The sequence below is a fragment of the Anopheles moucheti genome, chromosome 2 (assembly GCF_943734755.1).
Source record: "Anopheles moucheti chromosome 2, idAnoMoucSN_F20_07, whole genome shotgun sequence".
In the NCBI taxonomy this organism is placed as follows: domain Eukaryota; kingdom Metazoa; phylum Arthropoda; class Insecta; order Diptera; family Culicidae; genus Anopheles; species Anopheles moucheti.
In genome coordinates this window covers 36,878,594-36,897,781 of record NC_069140.1, presented here as the reverse complement: position 1 = coordinate 36,897,781, position 19,188 = coordinate 36,878,594, and the positions used below count along the sequence as shown (strand labels likewise).

At 46.8% G+C, this 19,188-nt stretch overlaps 4 protein-coding genes across 10 annotated transcripts; 2 read left to right on the top strand and 2 right to left on the bottom strand.

Annotated features, from left to right (window-relative positions):
* Nucleotides 1-1,962: 1,962 nt before the first annotated feature.
* LOC128302759 (cell division cycle 7-related protein kinase) lies at nt 1,963-8,167 on the bottom strand. The gene is made up of 2 exons (XM_053039619.1): nt 6,316-8,167; nt 1,963-5,250 (listed from the first exon to the last, which is right to left on the bottom strand). The coding sequence occupies exons 1-2, from the start codon at nt 6,491-6,493 to the stop codon at nt 3,743-3,745; spliced, it is 1,686 nt and encodes a 561-aa protein (XP_052895579.1). The 5' UTR covers nt 6,494-8,167; the 3' UTR covers nt 1,963-3,742.
* Nucleotides 8,168-10,964: 2,797 nt separating this feature from the next.
* Nucleotides 10,965-14,207, top strand: LOC128302769 (zinc finger CCCH-type with G patch domain-containing protein). Of its 3 annotated transcripts, none has more exons than XM_053039638.1 (3): nt 10,965-11,001; nt 12,291-12,584; nt 12,667-14,207. In XM_053039638.1, exons 2-3 carry the CDS (start codon nt 12,537-12,539, stop codon nt 14,191-14,193), a joined length of 1,575 nt encoding a protein of 524 aa, XP_052895598.1. In that variant the 5' UTR covers nt 10,965-11,001; nt 12,291-12,536; the 3' UTR covers nt 14,194-14,207. The 3 variants fall into 3 exon arrangements, with proteins under 3 accessions (XP_052895598.1, XP_052895584.1, XP_052895590.1); XM_053039630.1 differs by lacking the exon at nt 10,965-11,001 and adding an exon at nt 12,094-12,203; XM_053039624.1 differs by lacking the exon at nt 10,965-11,001 and having other exon boundaries at nt 12,090-12,584.
* Nucleotides 14,208-14,638: 431 nt separating this feature from the next.
* LOC128302749 (uncharacterized) lies at nt 14,639-16,609 on the bottom strand. The gene is made up of 3 exons (XM_053039611.1): nt 16,445-16,609; nt 16,152-16,379; nt 14,639-16,085 (listed from the first exon to the last, which is right to left on the bottom strand). Exons 1-3 carry the CDS (start codon nt 16,525-16,527, stop codon nt 14,690-14,692), a joined length of 1,707 nt encoding a protein of 568 aa, XP_052895571.1. The 5' UTR covers nt 16,528-16,609; the 3' UTR covers nt 14,639-14,689.
* A 327-nt stretch (nt 16,610-16,936) lies between these two features.
* On the top strand, nt 16,937-19,118 carry LOC128302857 (cytochrome b5). Of its 5 annotated transcripts, none has more exons than XM_053039720.1 (5): nt 16,937-17,041; nt 17,264-17,431; nt 17,535-17,623; nt 17,781-17,849; nt 18,675-19,118. In XM_053039720.1, the coding sequence occupies exons 2-5, from the start codon at nt 17,312-17,314 to the stop codon at nt 18,769-18,771; spliced, it is 375 nt and encodes a 124-aa protein (XP_052895680.1). In that variant the 5' UTR covers nt 16,937-17,041; nt 17,264-17,311; the 3' UTR covers nt 18,772-19,118. The 5 variants fall into 5 exon arrangements, with proteins under 5 accessions (XP_052895680.1, XP_052895666.1, XP_052895674.1 ...); XM_053039706.1 differs by having other exon boundaries at nt 16,952-17,191; nt 17,268-17,431; XM_053039714.1 differs by having other exon boundaries at nt 16,952-17,191.
* Nucleotides 19,119-19,188: the final 70 nt, after the last annotated feature.

The window sequence follows — 19,188 nt, the reverse complement described above, 5'->3', positions numbered from 1 at the left end:
AATATGCTTTGCCGAATAGTTTGTTTTATGAAAGCCAAGGTTACATACAAACCAAGGCATCTCGGGCGATGTGAAATGTGACAAATTATTAAACTAAATGAAATAAAATCAACAACGTCCACCAATTGGGAAGAAAACCTCTTTTTAAACATTTTTGAGTTAACATACACAACGGATTAATATCTCCAGTGGACCAAAACTAAACGCAGATTATTTCGGATAAGCAATTGTTAAGAATAATTGGCATGTGCGAAGCGTACATCCTGAAGGATTAGATTAGATAATCGATGCAACGAAGACAAAGGACAAGATCGTAGGTAGCTCTGCCCTTGTTAGATTCCGGTTTTGAGGCAGAGTTGAAGGCGAAGATCTCGAAGGAATAAAGGTGTTCCGCTTCCTTGGAACGATCGTAATTTCGGATAACGATTCAACAGGTTCACCGTCGCATCACCTGAATTTGAGACCACTCTCGACGCAAAATTGACACGGCGTTAAAAGCGTTGAAAAGAGGATCCCTTCGGCTATGAGCCATGTACGATATAGTCTGGAGAACGCCAACGCTCTGGCGTCGTTAATTCAAGGTGGCACTTGTGACCAATGCCAATCAAAAAGAATAATGAACCACGATCTAGCTGAGCTGTTTGGTGCAGCAGACATCGTAACAGTGACCAACGCCTGGGCTCATACCTTTCCAGGAAGGTGCTCGTCAGCAACCAGTTTGCCACGAAAGGAACACAACGAGCTCGTTGGCTGGATCAAGTCGAGGTAAACCTGTCGGGGATTGAATGTAGCCGAGGGTGGACGAGGGGCCAAGTCAGCACGACTTGCGCAAACTGTGAGCAGTTCAAGAAGAAGAATATGCAGTATCTGGGTGCTGTTGTGAGTTTCCGTAATAGTTTCCGATATATACTTTCTTTCGTTATCTCACGAACAGTTTCGTGCCACTGGTCTACGTGTTCTCAATATCTTATGACCCTCCGAAATAAAAAAACAACATACAAAGCATAGTTTTTATCATTTCAGACGATATTCCGTTTAATTTACCTACACGTGGGATGTTTTTTTTTCTTGCCCATTCATACACGTCAACGGGTATTACGGTTTAAAATACATTACGCTCAAAATTGTGCTACATTCCCTACATTCCCTGTCTGGCGGTAGCGGTATTCCTGCAGCCAACGTTACGATGAAAACGCACAGAAATACAATTGCACACACACCACCCGTTCGTATCGCATTCTATTCAGTTTCGTATGCTACCAGTTCTGGGTTCGCAGAGGTCCCTGCAACAAAGTCAGTTTTCTGCTTTAGGTTCACTTGTTCTTGCCTCTTCCTACTGCTCCTGTAAGCTACACCTCATCAATACGGGGGGCGGGGGTGTCCCCACACACGCTTGCACAACCGATGAGATGATGGGTTTCTCTCGAGCGATGGATTCCGGAAAAAAGGAAGGGACACACATGGTTTACTACAACTACAACAGATAAAATGTGGAAAGGGGAAGGACAGCGTACAAAACCATATGTTCAACGGGGTAGTACAGCCTGCTCGCTTCCGTGAAGGATTTAAAGGTGGTAGGTTGAGGGATGCGCTCAAATGCAATGGAATTCAACAAGATTTGTTTAAAAACAAAAACAAAAACCAAAAAACAGAACAATTCACTACCACCACAACAAGTTGGGGGCGGTTTTGTTTGCACGCACCGGTGCGGACAGATCGTTTTCGAAATGGGGACATTATCAGCGGTATCCTGTGCCGTGTTGTCCTGACGATGATAACATATATACACATATTACATATATTTAGAGACAGATATACATCCATAAAGATACTACATCTCAACCACACAGGCGTTAATTCTACGTTGATGATGATGCGATTCTCTTCCCAGTTCCCCATTTGCTACACTGATTGTGTGTTGTTGAAGGTGTCTCGTTTGATTTGATTTTGTAATTGTAACCCCAACCCCATTGGTTTAATGTTGTACTTATTTTTTTCATGTTTTTGTTTTATGTGTTTTTTTTTGTGTTTTACGACGACCACGATGGCGCTGATGACAAACCCGGACAGGTGACGGGTTTTCCATCTGTTTTCCCACTTACAGCGTTCACTGCTACTGGCCCTGTATTTTATCTTTAACCGTAACGCTTTTTCGGCTTTCTTTTGCCATAATCTTGCACCGGCGTACGAAATCTCATGCCTTGTTCCCTTTACCCTACTCAATTATAATGCTGCTGTGTTCGGCTAGCTTGCACCAGCTTGTAAGCTAGAACGGTGTCTCTACGCAAATGCCCTCCTCAGACTTGTTGCTTTTACTTAAGTATTTTACTTTAGCGTCACGGTAAACACACGTGAAGCATGCAGCAACAGATTAAAACTCTCAACTGTGCTATTCGTACTGGCAACCCTAACAACAACAAAGCAATGCCTCATTCATTCCAACAGTTTTGTGACAATAATTTAATAAATAGATTAAAAATTACAGCTCAATGCGGCCTTTAGAGCTGGGGGGCTTTCTATCCTTCCCTAACCACTTCGAACTTCCCATCCTGACACACTATTTACACCTAGAAGCACGTTGGATGTTGGAAGCTTCGGTAGAAAACGCGTGCGTATGGCCCCATTCAATCGAAGTAAAGATTAAAAACAAAAAGGTAATAAATAATAAGCTACCGCGTGGAAGCTTCGCGCGCTTGCGCAAACTAGCATAATGTTTCCTAGCTCGACTTTTGCCTTACGAACAAAAGCAAGAACAAGAATAAAGGTACATTAAAATAAATAAGGTAATGAAAACAAAATTTAACAAACGCATAAACCCTGTCTGCCTTTTTGTCCTGTGCTGCCTTGTTTTGCTGATGGCCAATTTCTTGCTGATGTTCCTCCTCCGCCATCGGTAGTAGAGAGAAAGAGAGAGAGAGAGCGAGCATAAGTGTTAGCTCATCATATCAAGCCGTAAAAAGTGTTTGGGAGGAACTTCTGCCGGTGTGTCCGGATGACAACAAATAAATGCATCCCATTCTGTGTATGTTTTCCTTGAAAATGATCTTGTTTGATTCTCGCTGGTGGGTTTTGTGTTGAATGTTTCTCACACAGTTTGCGTCATTTTTTTCCCTGTCTGTTCTTAACGTCTTAAAGGGGAGAGAGTACAAGGACGAAAACGGAATGTAGGGCGCGCACTGATTTTCCTCTATTGCACTGTGGCGGACGGGTGTTATTTTCATATACATACTGGCTGCTGTACCGTTTCGCACCAAACTAGTGCGCCTACAGTCTGTGTATCTGCTCGTTGCGTGTATAATTTGGTTAAGTGTATGGGCCATTCGTGCGGCATTCGAATTTTGGTGATCGATGGTTATGATGCGCGCGGTGAGAACGATCGTGTGGCAACAGAGCATGCGTTAACTATTCGGTGGTGGTAACTTAAAGAAGTAATTTACTATTCAAAGATAATCTCTAACCCATTTATGACCTCCCGCTATCCATCGCTCTCTATATCTCTTGTTGTTTCTGTCTCTCTTCATTTACTATATACTGGCTCTATAATTGACGCCACTAGCCAAGAATTCTTTTTTTCCATTCTCCTTGCTTTCACTATAATCGCTACGCTCTGTGTTCATACTTTGTCATTTGTGGTTTTGTACCGGTGGTGCTGGTGAAATGTGGGTGCGTAACCGTAACCGTGCCCTTTCGCGATCTGATCTGCTACCAAACTCGACCTCAACAACCGCAACCATTGTAGTTCTCAGTACTGGACATTGAAGTAGGGATGCTGCAACGCCTCAGAAGCAGTAATACGCTGATGCGGGTTTGTTTCAAGCAACCGTTCCAGCAGATCGTACGCTTCCGGACCGTACTCATCGCAATCCGCATCCCTCGGACGTCCAACACTCTCATCGGCCACAATCCTACGTCGCTGGCACAGACAACTGTCCGGAGGTTTGCAGCAGTTGTCACAGGTCAAATTTTCCTCATCCCGCCCGGACGGAGGACTAGACCCACCGGCAGCCGTACCCGATTCGCGCCTTTTGTAGATTAGACGGAAGTTTTGACAAAAGCGCCGCAGATTGTATGGTTGTTTTGCCATCGTTTCCGGCGAGCAACCTAGTCGCTGTTTGAGTACACGGGCCGTTTCCTTTATACGCTCGTACCCAAACACCTCAATGATTTGCGCCAGCGAGGTTAGGTCGTCCTCGTTGGTAAAGACTGGATACAGCTTGCTCAACAGGCTGAGAAAGATGACACCAGCGGCCCAGATATCGACGGCCGTCGTTTGGTCCGGATACTTCAGCAACACTTCCGGTGGTCGATAGCCAGGCGTACCGGCCCGGGGAGCATTCATTTCCGGCTTCACCAAGCACAGATTGCACACCTGCGGTTGACCGGGACACATGCACGTGGGCTGGTCCCTAGATTGGCGCGATGCGACGTTAGCACCGTCCGTTTTGAGATCCCTTGCATAGGGCGATCGGTTTTCTAGCATTGCCGAACGGCGATGCTTTACCCCATTGCTCACGGTGCTGGCGACCGATTTGATTTGCCGACCCAGCATTGGTACATCGGCGAGATCCTTCGTTGTACTATTCGAGAGCTTCAACGGGTGGGTATTGCTGTTGGTCTTACGATTCAGCGGGTTGCGCACCAGGACAGTATCTTGATGTTGCGGAACAACCTGATCCTCACGCTTGACACCCTCATCAGTCTGGGCGGGCTGGTTTCCGGGTGTGCGCAGCGACAGTACGCCTTTATTCGTTTCCTGCGCTAGCCCAAAGTCAACCAGCATGTAGGTGCGATGGCGTGGACTGTGCAGGAAGTTGCTCGGTTTGACATCCCGATGAATTACCCCGAACAGATGCACCCGTTTCAGGGCAATTAACAACTGCTGCAGATAGCGCTGAACGTCAGCCGGTGTTAGCTGGGCGAAGTACAGATGGAACGGTTCCTGCGGAATGTAATGCATCACGACCCCTACCGAACCGGAACCCTTGAACCGGAACGCATCAACGTACCCGATCACATTGCACTGGCCGCCCATCTTCTTCATGCAGAGTATTTCTCGCGCGATCCGATCCGGATGGCTCGTTGGTACGATCAGCTTGATCGCGAACTTGCTCCGCTTGTCTAGCGGCAGATGCTGCTGGGCTCGTAACGAAGCCAACAAAACCGTGCTGAACGTACCCTTGTCGAACTCACCATGCATCTCGTACCTATCCCAGAACTTTGTGTTCTGCGGCTCTGCGTTGTTCGATGCGGCTGCAATAAACACCAACAAGAAGGTACACAATTAGTAATTTGACAAATTAGGAAGACTTCGTCCATGGTCTAAGGAGTAATAAAGTCTCATAACAGCGGATATATCAACTAAATCCTTAATATATTCACAATAGTTTTCACGAAAGAAAGAATATCACGCCGTAAATTAGCCTTTTTCACCACCCCACAAACAAAAACTCGTCTTCTCGAAAAGGAGCACTTTTCCGTATGTTCTTACTTAATTGGTACAACGAGCATTGGAGAACCAATTATGGCAGTATGCGAAATTGGTACAGTTTGTATAAAGTTGCTCCTCCGCTTGAGCCTCACAGCTTGAATTCACTGAATATCACAGCCAACAGTGTTTACTGCATATTACGAATAAAGTTTTTGCTTTGATGACAGAGTATTGCCAAAATAGGAAAATGTGGTGAAATGCTAGGAACAGGTTCATTTTGATGCTATTAATAAATGAGATTTTAACAGAAAAATCTCTATGCAGATAACATATTATAACCATAATTGGACCATAAATCAGCCCTGCAGAATTGGACATTGGACAGCATGTATGTACTGCATGTATAAGTTTTCCTACTCTAAATGCGCTCATGCGAATCAAGATGTTGTCATTCATTGATCGTGATGATCATTCTTTGTTTTTAAAAAAATGCAAATAAGCTTTTTTGATACCGTTTTTATAACGTACGTTACGTGAAAGGGTAATTTTTGTGTTTTGCATACCAAAAAAAATATATTGTTTGTGATTTTGTTATAATTTAAGGTTCTGCAGGTCGGTGATGTTTCAACAAGATCCAATTTAGACGGGTACCACTGCATATCCTTCAATTTTAAACGATATTGTATCCCAATAAGACGTATGCCAATCTCCACGGATCTTCACAGTCCACTAAAATAGTGTATTCTCGCGGACTACCTGTGGATTCAACCAAAACATATCCAAATCCCGGTGCAAACCCATCCTATTTCAAGACACAGTATATTCAATAGGCCTTGGCTCACGTCACTATGGTAACTTGTTGCGTATTCATCAAGTCACGTACGTACCTTCCATCTTCGGACGGATCACTGCAGTTTCCTGCTCGATGACCATCGGTGTTGCAGGGGTCTGGGCTACCTTCAGGTCCGGCCTGTCTACCGGTTGCATCTTAACATCCCGAGCCGCCTCCTCCTCCTCGTCGCAGTCCGAACGTAACGATTGCCGTTGTTGCTGTGCGCTATCCATATTGCTTTCGCGTGTCGCGACGATAACCCAAAAATTTGCAACCAAAGAACAAATAACGCGATCCGTTTCCGTTTGCGACCGACTACTACTACAGTTGCTGCACACAAAACCGTGTGTGCTGCTGCTATTACTACCAGTACCGAAGGAGGCGAGCGCCGCTTTGCAGTTTGCCGTCGTCTTCTACCTTTTTTTTCTCTACTACTTAATTCACGAGCCTCTTTAGTGGTTTTGTTGTTGTTGTGTTAGCCGTTGTTTAAAGATGGCGTGTTGTTTTGTTGTTGTTGCTTTGTACTTTTTTTTTTTTGTTTGTAACTGAACACAACCGCGTGGTTGGGCACTTGTCGCCACACGCACTGCTAAAGAATATGTCGTCGTGTGGTGCGCGGCCAAGGAATTGTGCGAATGTTGTAATATCACAAGAAGAGCGTACGCACACAAATCACACACATTGCAATATGTGTACCAGAGTGCGATGGGTGGTGTAATTGAGGGTGGTGGTTGTGACAATCCGTGCGATTTTCTTCAGCCTTCTTCTTGCACCCTTTATTTTGGTTTAGTTTTGCCTCGGTGCAGTGCGCGCTGCGCTGCAAACGATGTCGTGGTTTGCGCGATGCGTTTGCTAACGTGCGCTTGGTTGCTCTCTCTCTCACACACACTGTGTGCTGTAACACTGCATACACACACCGTTTCTGGGTGACACCAAGTAGGCGACGACAGTGATGCGTTGATGGTGACGATGTGATGGGGCGAGCACCAAAAAACCCGATGTGATGGGACGAGTGTTTTACGTTTACCGCTTGCACTGCCGTCCTTGAGATTTGACGACGGGGGGTAGTGGGGTTTGTTTTGAGCTGGTTTTACATGGCCTTCTCTTGTTGCCGTAATTGAAACCTGCCGTGGGTCCTTCACAAACTTGCTGCAAAACCGTACGATGCACTTTCGATGCTGTAATACTTATCCCCCCGCAGAAACAAGCACTCGCAAACCGTTGCTCCAATCGCGTGTCCGTGTGCAAAGACAAATAGTTCCACTCAGCTGCTTGGCGTATTCGCAAACGTTCGCTCAGCTGGCCCGCGAAATATAAACTGCAGCACAATACAGCGCGCGCTTGAGCACACTCAATCGCTCTTCTTCGGTCGCACTACTGCCTCAGGACGCGTTCTCTCGTTCGCTCTTCGGTCGTATGCAACGTCCTCGAGCGAGCTGAAACAACCCAATTATGACGTTTGGGGTGCAAAGTAGGGGTTGGTTGTCTGACTCAATATTGGGTTTGTTTTGGTTTTGCTGTTGTCGTTTCGCTTACACTGGCGTCTTCGCTTGTCCCGATCCGGCTGATTACCCACTGCTTGCCACTGCGATTACGTAGTGCGGGGCTCATCTGGTGGCCATCCTTTTGCTATCGCGATGTTGGTGTGTGCGTGTGCTTGTGTCTAGTTGGACAAATGCTGCACTCGCGTTCCTCAATGCTCTTTGTGCGTATACATACAAGCACAATAAACGCCCACCCACACACAGAAGTGCAATCACAGGTCCGCGGAGTACAAAAAATACTGTGCTAGAGCGCGATGTACGTTTGCAACCATTTGATCGCTACTTGATCGGTTGGTTGTACGCGCACACTACGCTGAGAGAAGTGGGGATTTAGTGTCTCCACTGTCGATGAAGCGAATGTTCACGAGTGCAGTGCTCTCACCATAACTCGAGCGGGGGGATGGGTTCGACGATGCAGTTGCACGACTAGTAGCAGCAGCAGCAGCAGCGCAGCAGGGTGATGATGATACGGTGCGCAGATGACAATCCCAATACCACCTCCTGGGCAAGAGCAGGACGGGGAATGATTTGATCGAACGCAAACAACACTGGGCGCTGGAGCAGCAAGATCGCAAGCTAGTTGCGATTGTGTGCGCTTGTTTGAAATGCAAGCGACAACAACAGTTCACTCTCGTCGTCAAGGTCAACCAAATGGTGAGAAATATGCGTGAGCTTATATGCGTGTCCACGTTCAGCAGGGTTGTAGAAGCTGGATCTGCAAAGAGCTGCACATCAACGGTGGGCGGAAGGAGTGGTGGCGGCGATGACGGTAGGATGCAGCACAATGAAGCGTAACATAAACGCGTGATGCGAGAGTCAGCAGAAGGAAGCTATAAAATCGCTACACGGTCACACGGTGGTTGGGAGAGACTGATGGATAACAGGGCTATTTTGCATGTATATTGCTGTGTGGCTCCGCTTGATTCGATTTCACACGCGCTCGATATGAGAAGAGCATGCACACACAGAAGCACACCTCGGTTTGGGGTGGAAAAATAACACTCAAGCAGCCATTTCCCGTCAGCAGGCCATGTGCTTTTTTGTTGTTGCGGTGTCGCGTTGTGGGAAGACAAGCACACCAATGTAAAGGGAACTTCTCCTTTTCTTCTTGTCGAATCGGTCCGAATGCGACAGAAAGCGAGAAAGCGGCAATCAATGTAACATTCGGTGAAAAGCGAAAAGTTTTCCCCTTTTTCGCAACACTTTCTCACAACGCCATCTTTGGCAGGTAGTGTGTGTGTGTGTGTGTGTGTGTGTAGATGTGTGATTACTTCGATTGCTCGTCTGTTCGTGATTTCGATGATTTCCCTGTTTACTTGATGACCACGAGGTTTTCTCACCTAGATTTGATGGAACGGTGGGTGAGATGAGATTTCGCTCACAGCAATATTCCTGCTGTTCACTTCCGGTTGCAACACGAGCGCGTGGTTTCGGACTTCCGCTTTTCACTGCGATACCGTATTCCACCAACGAGGCAAGCAAACTCAGCACCACACGGTCGGGAAAGTGCAGGCGCAGTACCACAGGAGAGTCTTACTTATCCGCTCATTACTGTGTACATCCCTTCGGTGGAGCTTTTCGATGAAAGTGCAAACGACCCAGCACGGGCACACAGTTCGTGGTGGTGTTGTAAAGCGCGTGACATTAACTAGATCTAGACCAGTACATGTAGCGACATGGCTGTTGGCTCGCGTGTACACTGCCTTTTCCTTTTCGGAGGTGGACGGTTTACCTAGGCCGATGTTACGATGCGCTTTTCTTTCGCATTGCGTTTCGGGCACGTTGTATGCGTCCAACCCGCGCGCGCGATGAGTTGATTTCGCCGCTTGCAGTGTCCACCCACCCCGCGGAGGGCTGAGCTCTCGTAAGTAAATGCGGCCACGAATGCGCTATCTCTCTTTCTTGCACACCGGAGTGCCGTCCGTTTTTGGTCGACCACAGCACACGTACGCGCTATCTATAGGTGCTTCGCGACCGTGGGGTTACTCTCTTTCGCTGGCCGCTGAAGTTTCGCGACCATCGAAATGCACGCTGTAGCTGGCCGGTGCTATTGTACGTGAGTGTGTATCGGAAGCGGTTCTTCGCAAGATTCGACACCTGTGTGACCACACCGTCGCCGTCGTACTGGCTAATCGGACAGACACGATTGTGCACACTGATTACAATGCAGGCCTCTGGTTGCAACGAGGTCGATGATTTGCTATTTACAGCTCACCCAAACGATTGCTGATAATGGTCGGATCGATAAAATGTGCAATTGCAACTCGCCGCGATGGTTGGGGTTTGCTCGCTCTTGGCCACTGCACACACAAACACACACGTTGTATCTCAACAGCGGGGGGAATCCAATCACCCGATTACTGCTCTTCTCTCTCCCCCTCCCAGATGAATGGCACACCGTTTTAGGGGTTGGTGGGTGGGTTGGCGAAAGAAAAAAAGGCAGGAACTGAAACGAAAAGCCAAACTGAATACACCGCGTGGTTTTTCGCTACGACATGCGACATGCGTTCGCGAGAAAATGCACGCACTGTGTATTTAGCCGTCAAAAACCACGCTGCTTGCTGCGATGAAATGATCCACACTGCCGCTACACGGTTGTGGTTGTTGTTGTTGTGCTCTCCTGCTTTTTCCGTGCGCTTCCCTACGCGGAGAACCGAGAACAAAGGGAATCTCTACGGAGCGCGCTACAGGGCGAATAACCGTGGGGTGCTTGGGAGAGGGAGAGAACGAGTGAGCACTGCGATGGCGAGAAAGAGATGAAACGTGTTTGTGTGTGTTTTTTTAAGTGAAGCGTTCGTTTAGTCAGCGTAAAAGCGCGTCACTCCCCCGAATCGGCACTTGCTGCTGCTTCTATTGCTCTTCTTCTTGGCGCTGCTCGGTGCTATTGGTGGCCAGCAGTTTAATGGCTTTCGATTAAAGATGACCACGATGATGCTGGATGGATTTTGGGTAACCAAACACCACACCGACCACAGGACCGCATCGAACGGCTCGAAGTAGAAGAAGAAATTATGGCTATTTATCCACGCACACACCCACCTGCTCACTCACACCAGTGTGTATTGTCGAGCGAAGCGAAAAGCAACGGGATTCCAGCCTCCCTCGTTGGAGGAGCGTTGTGCCCAACGACGATTTGTAATTGGCCTCGCGATGAAGTGATGCTGGACCGCGTGGTTTTCGAGCTCGCCCTTTGCTCGGTCTGCTACAAAAACGGTCACCGTGCTACTTTACCGATTGGCGTTAGTGTTGGTAGCGCACAATAAATACTATGACTAGACACGCTGCGGCTACTGCTGCTTGGTTACGCCACACAGAACAAAGAACGACGCCTACTACTGGTGCACGAACCACCGAAATAACTGCACCCACTATAAAAACGCACACTTAAAATGTTATGCTAGTTCCGTATGTTTAAAAACTGTTTGGTTTAGTTCCTCTTTGTTGCGCACAGAAAACAGAAACTGAAAAACAATTGTACAAAACCGCACTAACATAGGTCGCCCTGCGACAGACGCGCTCGTTTCGGGAATAATAAAACCCGTGTGCTTTCTACTGCTGGGGAACCATCGGGAACGATTATGCGTCCGTGTGCCAGACAGAGACCAGCATAGTGCGCGCAAAAGAAAGAGAACACGCACGCGAGGGGATGGATCGATAAACAATGCTCGCGAACGCGCCACAGGAAAACGCGCGTCTTCCTTGGGTTCTTGTTGATGTTTTCCCTGCTACGATGCGCGATGCTACCACACACAGCTGGGTACTATGCGTGTTTGCTGAGAGCGAGAACGAGAAAGAGCGAATGCGATGACTTCAGGCCGTGCGGTGATGTAAGCCCGCTCAGCTGTTTGCGCGAGCGAGCCCGTACGGAAAGGTCACCGATGGTTGCTGCGCTCAAGCGAGAAAGAGAAAGGGCGTGCGGAAAAACGAAAAAAACACAGTCTTTGTTTTTCCAAACAATCGGACCCGTGCCCGGAGAGTGAGAGTATTTTGTTCTCTCGCGTGAGCGCTCTTGCTCTCTCGCTCTCGTTTGCTAGTTTGGAATTGTGTACTGTCAGTGGAAAGGAAGTTGATTTTTGTTTCATTTGGGGTAGGTGTCTCTTTCCCACACACAGCACTGCTTCCGAAACATCTGACATCTGTCAGCGATGCATTTTCTGGGGAGAGCAACACGCGCGTCATCAACCCGTTTTTGCGCAATCTCGGCGTTTTGTTTTGTTTTATTTTGACGTCCAATAACGCACAGATTTGCGACGTAACTTGTGTAAATTTTATTTGTGCAAGCCACAGCACAAATTGTGCCTATTTTTAAATGAAAATTCAAAAAGAAAGTTGAAGCGCTTAATTTCAAAATTGTCCTTTTTTGGATGGACCTTAATCGCAAATCTTTTTAAAGATTTCGGTAAAGAACATTTTGAATCTTTGATATGGCCAATTTTAAGAAACTTCAAGCTTGAAGCTTTACCATTTGAAATTCATTTCTTTCTAGCCGTTTCGATTTGCAACAAGTTTTAAAGATGCAATAACAATCGACAATCGAAGGAGAAAATGAAATAGGGGAAAAGAGTGGAATAAAACTAAACAAAACAAACGTTGACAGCTACAGTAAACAAACGTCAACAAACGGGCTAGACTAGGTAGGAAATTATTCCGATTACCGGATTCTGGAATGATTTCGACCATAAATATCAAGATTTTAGTATAAAGTGGAATTTTCAACGAAAAATTCAAAGCAATGAGCGTCGACGAGTTGGATAAATCGATTCAACAATACAAAGCACAGGTGAGGTGGATCGTGTATCGTACACTGTTTACCGTGTATTGTTTGTCCCACTTGGCTAAATCTTTCTTTACGGGTTTTCTAGCTTGATCAGATCGCACAAGCCCTACAACACACCAAGGATGCAAATGAGCGACAAGAGTTGGAAAAGCTGAAGCAAGATTTGATCGAATTGCTGGAACTTACGCTAGAAACACTTGCACCTACAAGCGATGAAGACAACGAAACCGGCCCTCCGCCGGACAATCGATGCTCAACTGCGGGCGATCGGATGGATGATGAATTTGCACTGTTTATGAAGGAGATTAAACAACTACCTGCCGAGCCGGAAAAATCAACGGACGAAAGTGTAGCGAACCCGGACACAGCGTCACAAGACGAACTAGACTTTGATGGATTGGTTGGTAGCAAGTGCTCCGCTCCCCATTTACATAGCTGGGGCTCAACCGCATACCATAACGCGATGGTATGTAGCCTCGATACGTCAAATTTGGCCGAAGCGACCGCAAAGGTACTGTTCACAAATCCTACCCATCGGGAGATGATACCCTGCACATACTTTCTCGAGGGAGAATGTCGCTTCGTAGACGACAAGTGTCACTACTCGCACGGAGAAGTTGTTCGGTTGGATCAGTTGCGTGATTACCGGGCACCGCGCTTCGAACGGTTACGCCAAAAGGGTAGCCGTGCGCTGGTGAAACAACCATCGCGGCTCTGGTGCAAGGCTATCGTGCTGGAGGTGGACTTTGATGAAAAGCGATGTAAAATCCGGCTAGAGGAAGGCAAACGTGATCAAATGGATGTGGCATTCGAAGATCTTTTGCCACTGGATGATGATAAGGAGTGTGGTTCGGAAGATGAGAACCCATCGGACGATGGTTTCAGTCCAGGCGAGGATGCCGATGAAGAATCTCTCCGTAAGGCACTAATGGTGGAGAAAAGTCTGTTCCAACCGGCACCCGATCGTCGGTTAGGCGAATGGGAAGAGTACACGCGTGGCATAGGATCTAAAATTATGCAAAAAATGGGATACATTGTTGGTACGGGGCTTGGTCGGGAGGGCGAAGGAAGAGTGCTGCCGGTAAGCGCACAAGTGCTACCGCAGGGGCGTTCACTCGACTACTGTATGGAACTGCGCGAACAAGCGAACGGCGATAAAGATCTGTTCAGCGTGGAGAAAAAGCTCGTACAGCTTCGGAAGCAGCAGGAAAAGCGCGATGCCAAGGACTACGAGCGTCGGGCCAAGGCAGACAAAGCGAAAGATGTGTTTGCATTCATCAACGAACAGGTGTTTAGTGGTGGCGAAAGCTCAAAATCAAAACCGACGGCCCGGCAAGGCGAGCTAACCAGGCACGATCTTAAGGAACATTCGTCCAAAAACTTAAACATTGCCAGCCTTAAGCTATCGGAAGAGATACGCCGAACGGAGGCCGATGTGGAACGGCTTAAAATAGCGCTAACGCGACACAAGACGGGGACGCCGGCATCGGACAACTTGCGACGACAGATCGATGCGAAGCGTGCGGAAATCAAGCGCCTGCAGACATCGGAATACAACATTTCCAAGGAACAACAGTTGCGCACGGACAAAAAGAAGATGACGATATTTTAGACGAAAGTATTACATTCTGGAACCAGAAATTAGAAACTAAAAAATACATTTTTTCAAATTTAGTCGGTTTTTAAGGCGTAGTTTCCTCTTCCCAATTTCCACTCCATCTTAATTTGAGCCTTCCTTACCTCTTCTGTCAATGAGTACGACCCTACAGTACTTACGGGCTGGGTTGCCTAGTGTCATTCTCATGACTTGACCAGCTCACCGGTGATAGTGAGTGGTTTCTCCTTTGTCCTCATACACATACGGGATCAACAATCCTTCAGCGCATATCTTCACCTCGAAAGCGAAAACTGTCCTTCGACAGTTTTGGACTAAGTCAGAGTACCGGCATTACATGCAGTTCTATGTTGTCCTAGCTTCAATCGTCGCGACAGGTGTTTTGAGTAGAGCAGTTTCAGAATTGGGCAAAGAACATACTACATAAAATCCCTAATGTTTTGCTACATAGCTGAGGAATATTTTATTAAATTGACAGAGTATCTACAAATATCTACTGATTACCTTCTCGCTCTAATGCCGCTTTGGTCTCGCGCTTGATCGTTTGGGCAATGATCTTCAACACTTGCGGATCGACGATCTGATCGCACAGCTGCTGATAGCATCCATTCATAATGTCCTTCACTAGGGAAGCGTTAGATGCAACCGGTCGGCGTTGATTTTCTTCGCGCAGTTCGTTACATTCCTTCTGCAGCCGTTCCATTTGCGTGTGGAGTTCTTTTGTTCGACTGTCTTCCTGTTCAACCTGTTCCTTCAGACGATTTCGCTCAAGCTGTGCCTGCTCCAGTTGCTCTAGCATCGTTTTCATTTCTTTGGTCTTGCTTTCGGTGGAATGTTTCTCCTCAACAAGTTGCTTTTCCAGCACGTCAAACTTTTCCTTCTGCTGTCCCACTTCCAAACGACTCGCTTCCAACCTTAGCTCCAAACTAACCACACTTTCCTTGAGACGCCGTTCCGATTCTTCCAGCGACTGTAGCTTTTCTTCCAACAATGCATTCGCTTCCCGTTTGCCGTCCCGTTCGGCGGTTTCCAGCGTGCGCACTTTGCTTTTCAGTGCATGGTTGGCACGCTTTAGCTCGAGCAGTTTCTCTTCCAACTCGAGCACTTCTGCGTCTTTGTCGGCGACGCTTGACGATCGGTCACCACCACCCGGCGCTCCGTGCATATTGAGCAAATCGATCTTGTCCAGCACACGATCGAGCTTCGATTCTAACTTTGTAAGGTTCATGCGCATTTCGGTATTTTGCATGCGGGTTTCACTCATAATTAAATTGAAATTCACATCGGCCATTGTTCCACCGGTCGGTTGTCCCGACACGGGCGTTCCATTACCTTTGGTCGGAATCATTCCCGTCATCGGGACCATCTGCATGTTAACCGCCGACATCACGTTAGGTCTTCGGGTCGGTCGTGTTGAAATGGTCTCAATCTTCGAATCGGACGTATCGGAAGAATCTGATCCGGGTGCTGTCGTTGGGATGGGTGGTGCTTTCGCTTTTTCCAACATAGGGGCCATTGCTTGACCTCCCAACCGAGCCATTCGGGCCGCAAGCTCGGAACGCTTACTCTTGGGTGGTTCGGTATCCTTTTCCACCTCCGAGAGTGGTTCCTCTACGATCGGTTCACGTTCCACGCTGCAGCATGATTCAATGGCGTTAAGGAACACCTGTCGGTCGGATTCACTTTCGAACAGGACGCTCCAAAAATTGTTCGAATCATCCGCTCTGAACTGGAGATAGTCTTGCTTGAGCAAAAGCTTCGTATCACGGGTCAGCGTTACCGTTCCGAGCACATCCGTTTTCGTACGATACAGCAGCAATCTGTGCCCGGTGGTGGAGTTGAGCAGTGCCAGTCCTAGTTTGCCTAGGAACACGTTATCACCATCAACGCTGGAAGAAGCAAAATAAAGAAGTTTTTATCGTACTCCATCACGCATCGTAGTAGCGATAACCTACAGTGTATAAGCTGTAACCACGGCCGCCCGCACAATACTCCACTCTGGTGGTTTGTTTGCATCTTCGCTCGTTTCGTCGTCGGCCGGTTCTGCGGGAATGTAACGAAAATTGGATGGACCGTAACGTTCGGATATCTTTACGGATTTCGGTGCGACGGGAACATTGGTCCGTTCGCTGCTATTCACAGCGACTTTGGGTGCGATGCCAAATATTTTAGCCAGTGTGGATCTGCGCGGATACGAAGAAATTAAATTAGTCACCAACAGTCACTTCCTGCCGTATCGTTCACCCACTTGCCACTTGCGGTGGGCGCGGGTTTAAAGAAATTGTCATCATCCGAATCATGGTCCCCGCTTCGCTCAACGTCACCAAACATTGGAACGTTGGATTTTATCACAGTAAAACAGCCAAAAACTGGTAGATAATTTTGCGTTTGTATAGTAGCAATAGATGGTTTGTTTTGGTAATTCCCAATTCATCAACAATACTTGACGTGAGAACGAAAAAAAAAAATACAGGGTGGTGACCCATAATACGGTTTTATTCACTTCAATTCAAAGCCAAATGAGAGGAATTCTGCAAAGTATGTTGCTAAAAAATCTTCAAAAAACCATCCAATTGCTATACACACCATGAACGTGCTTTCGAAAGTGCGTTAAACTGTTTTTAATTGCATTTTGCATTATCAATTAGCACTGCCAGCACGAAGAGACAGCCACGGTGCTGTCAGTTTTGACACGTCGAGGTTGTCCAAAACAAACATGTCAGCTGATGGATGCGTATGTATTGATTGCTGTCGAATGAACAACAGGTCTTTGTTGTGCCTTTGTTTTTCCCCGTTTTATTCAAGAAAAGCTACGCTGTTGTATTTGAAGCCGATATAAAATAAGGTGTTTGATCTATTCAATAATTTCGCTATAATCAATTCACCAGTTGCATTGGTTTTATCGGAAAAGAAACTTATAAACCTCCCACCCACTCGTACAGTCACAAGGATTTTTCCCTTCCAGTCGCTTTCGCTTCCCTCTCCCTAGCGTGGTGTTAGTAATCGCACAATCATCCATTGTGGTTCGCTCGATCAGTTCATTAAGTGTGGTCAATTCGTTCGTCAGACAGAGATTTTCTTTCCAGCTCGATAGTTCCCACGAATCCTAGCGAAAATGGCCACAACGGAACTGAAGCAGTACAGCTTGGCGGAGGTGGCCCAACACAACAAACCGACCGATCTGTGGATGGTCATTCACGAGAAGGTGTACGATGTGACCAAATTTCTGCACGAGGTACGTACGTGTGTCTTGCATGGCTTTATCATGACGATGAGGGCAAACCAGGAGGTACTTATCATTGACTTTGGGTGTCCATGTATGTCCACCTTTCCCGTAGCATCCCGGTGGTGAGGAGGTGCTGATCGAATTTGCTGGCAAGGAGGCGACGGCCGAATTTGATGACGTTGGACACAGTACGGATGCCAAGTAGGTTACGGATAGAAATTTCTCAATCTCGAATACATTCCATACACACCCTCGGGTGGTTTACATGCCCCCGAGGTCATATGCTCGCGTTGCAATTTTTAGTTCAATTTTGCTCACCTGTTCATGTGCGCGTGTGTTCTTATGCTTTTTTTTCCAGAGAACAGATGAAGCAATTTCTTGTCGGCGAACTTATCGAAGCGGATCGGAAAAAGAAACCTAGCGCCGGGTAAGTTTCACCGTGGTTTTTCCCAACCCAACCTTGCACACACAACCTTCTAGGCGAGCCGAAAACCCTCTCCGTGTTACAGCTACACGTGTGCGCGGATCACGTTGTTCTCGATTCCGGCACGCATTTTCTTTTGATCGTACATGCTTTTTATTTGTTTCTTCCTACCCAGTAGTGCCCCACCTTCCAATGCATCCTCAACGTCGTCGTCCTGGTTCGGATCGATCAAGACGAAATTTTTCGGTTAATTCTCCCCATGCGCGAGATGTGGCGCTGCGTGCTTTTGTAGATTTCATCGTTAATTCTCCACAAAAACCTTTTCCTGTTCGAGCCGATCGGTGAAACATCTTGGAGTCACTGTAGGCTGTTTCTAGTGCTGAGCTTTTTGGGAGGGGATCCATAGGATGGCAGGGTATTGTTTCAATCCTTACTAGAATCTTTGCAGCTTATACAGGGCGGTCTTTTACTATAAACAACATTCCCTATTTTGTACTGTTCCACTTAAACCGGGGAGTGTCTCTTCACGAATCGAATAAAAATTATTGACCTTTTTGATATTTTTAAGTTCTTCGGTTTATTTTTCTTTCTCGTACGCTATATTTTTGTGCTGAACAACGAATACGTTCCCATTTGCGGCGGGAATTTGCTTTTGAGAAGGAACGACGTACTTTACTTCAATGTTCACCTGGAATCTCTTATCGGTTTAACAATTCCGTACCCGATTATACCCCGAAACAAAAGCAACAAGAATCACATGCATGGAAACATATTTACTTACTACTTTTTTTTCTCTATTTGTTTGCTCCTATCGGTTTCTGTTCACAGCTTTACGTTAAATCAACGAACGGCACTGATCGCCGGTTCGGCCGCGGCCATCGGTGCTGGTTTGGCGTTGATCTTTAAAGCCAGCAGTAGAAAATAGACGACGGATGGTTCGTACACGATTTCTCACCAACTGTTCCTCGGCTATGTTACCACGGGAGTCGATCGATTGCAACATTCCTTCAAAACGGCAGTACGATCTTGTAGGGTGAAGGAATCTTCACGATCAACTAACACGAAGAGAGAGGGAGAGCTTGCAGACAGTTAATCACGATAATTCGTAAACGCGTTAGTTTAGTATGTTTTTACTTGTAGGCCAATCTTCAAGGCTTTGCGAACGACACACTGATCCATGTGGGCCGGTATACGCGTTCGCGTTTGAGAACAATAAAATTGTACTACGTTCTGTAGAGATAAGTGCAGCTTAGCGAAATAAATACAAATGATGTAAAATTGTTTGTTGTTTTCTTTCTGAACGCTTGACGCCGTAAAAAAATAGAAAGATGATAATAATAAT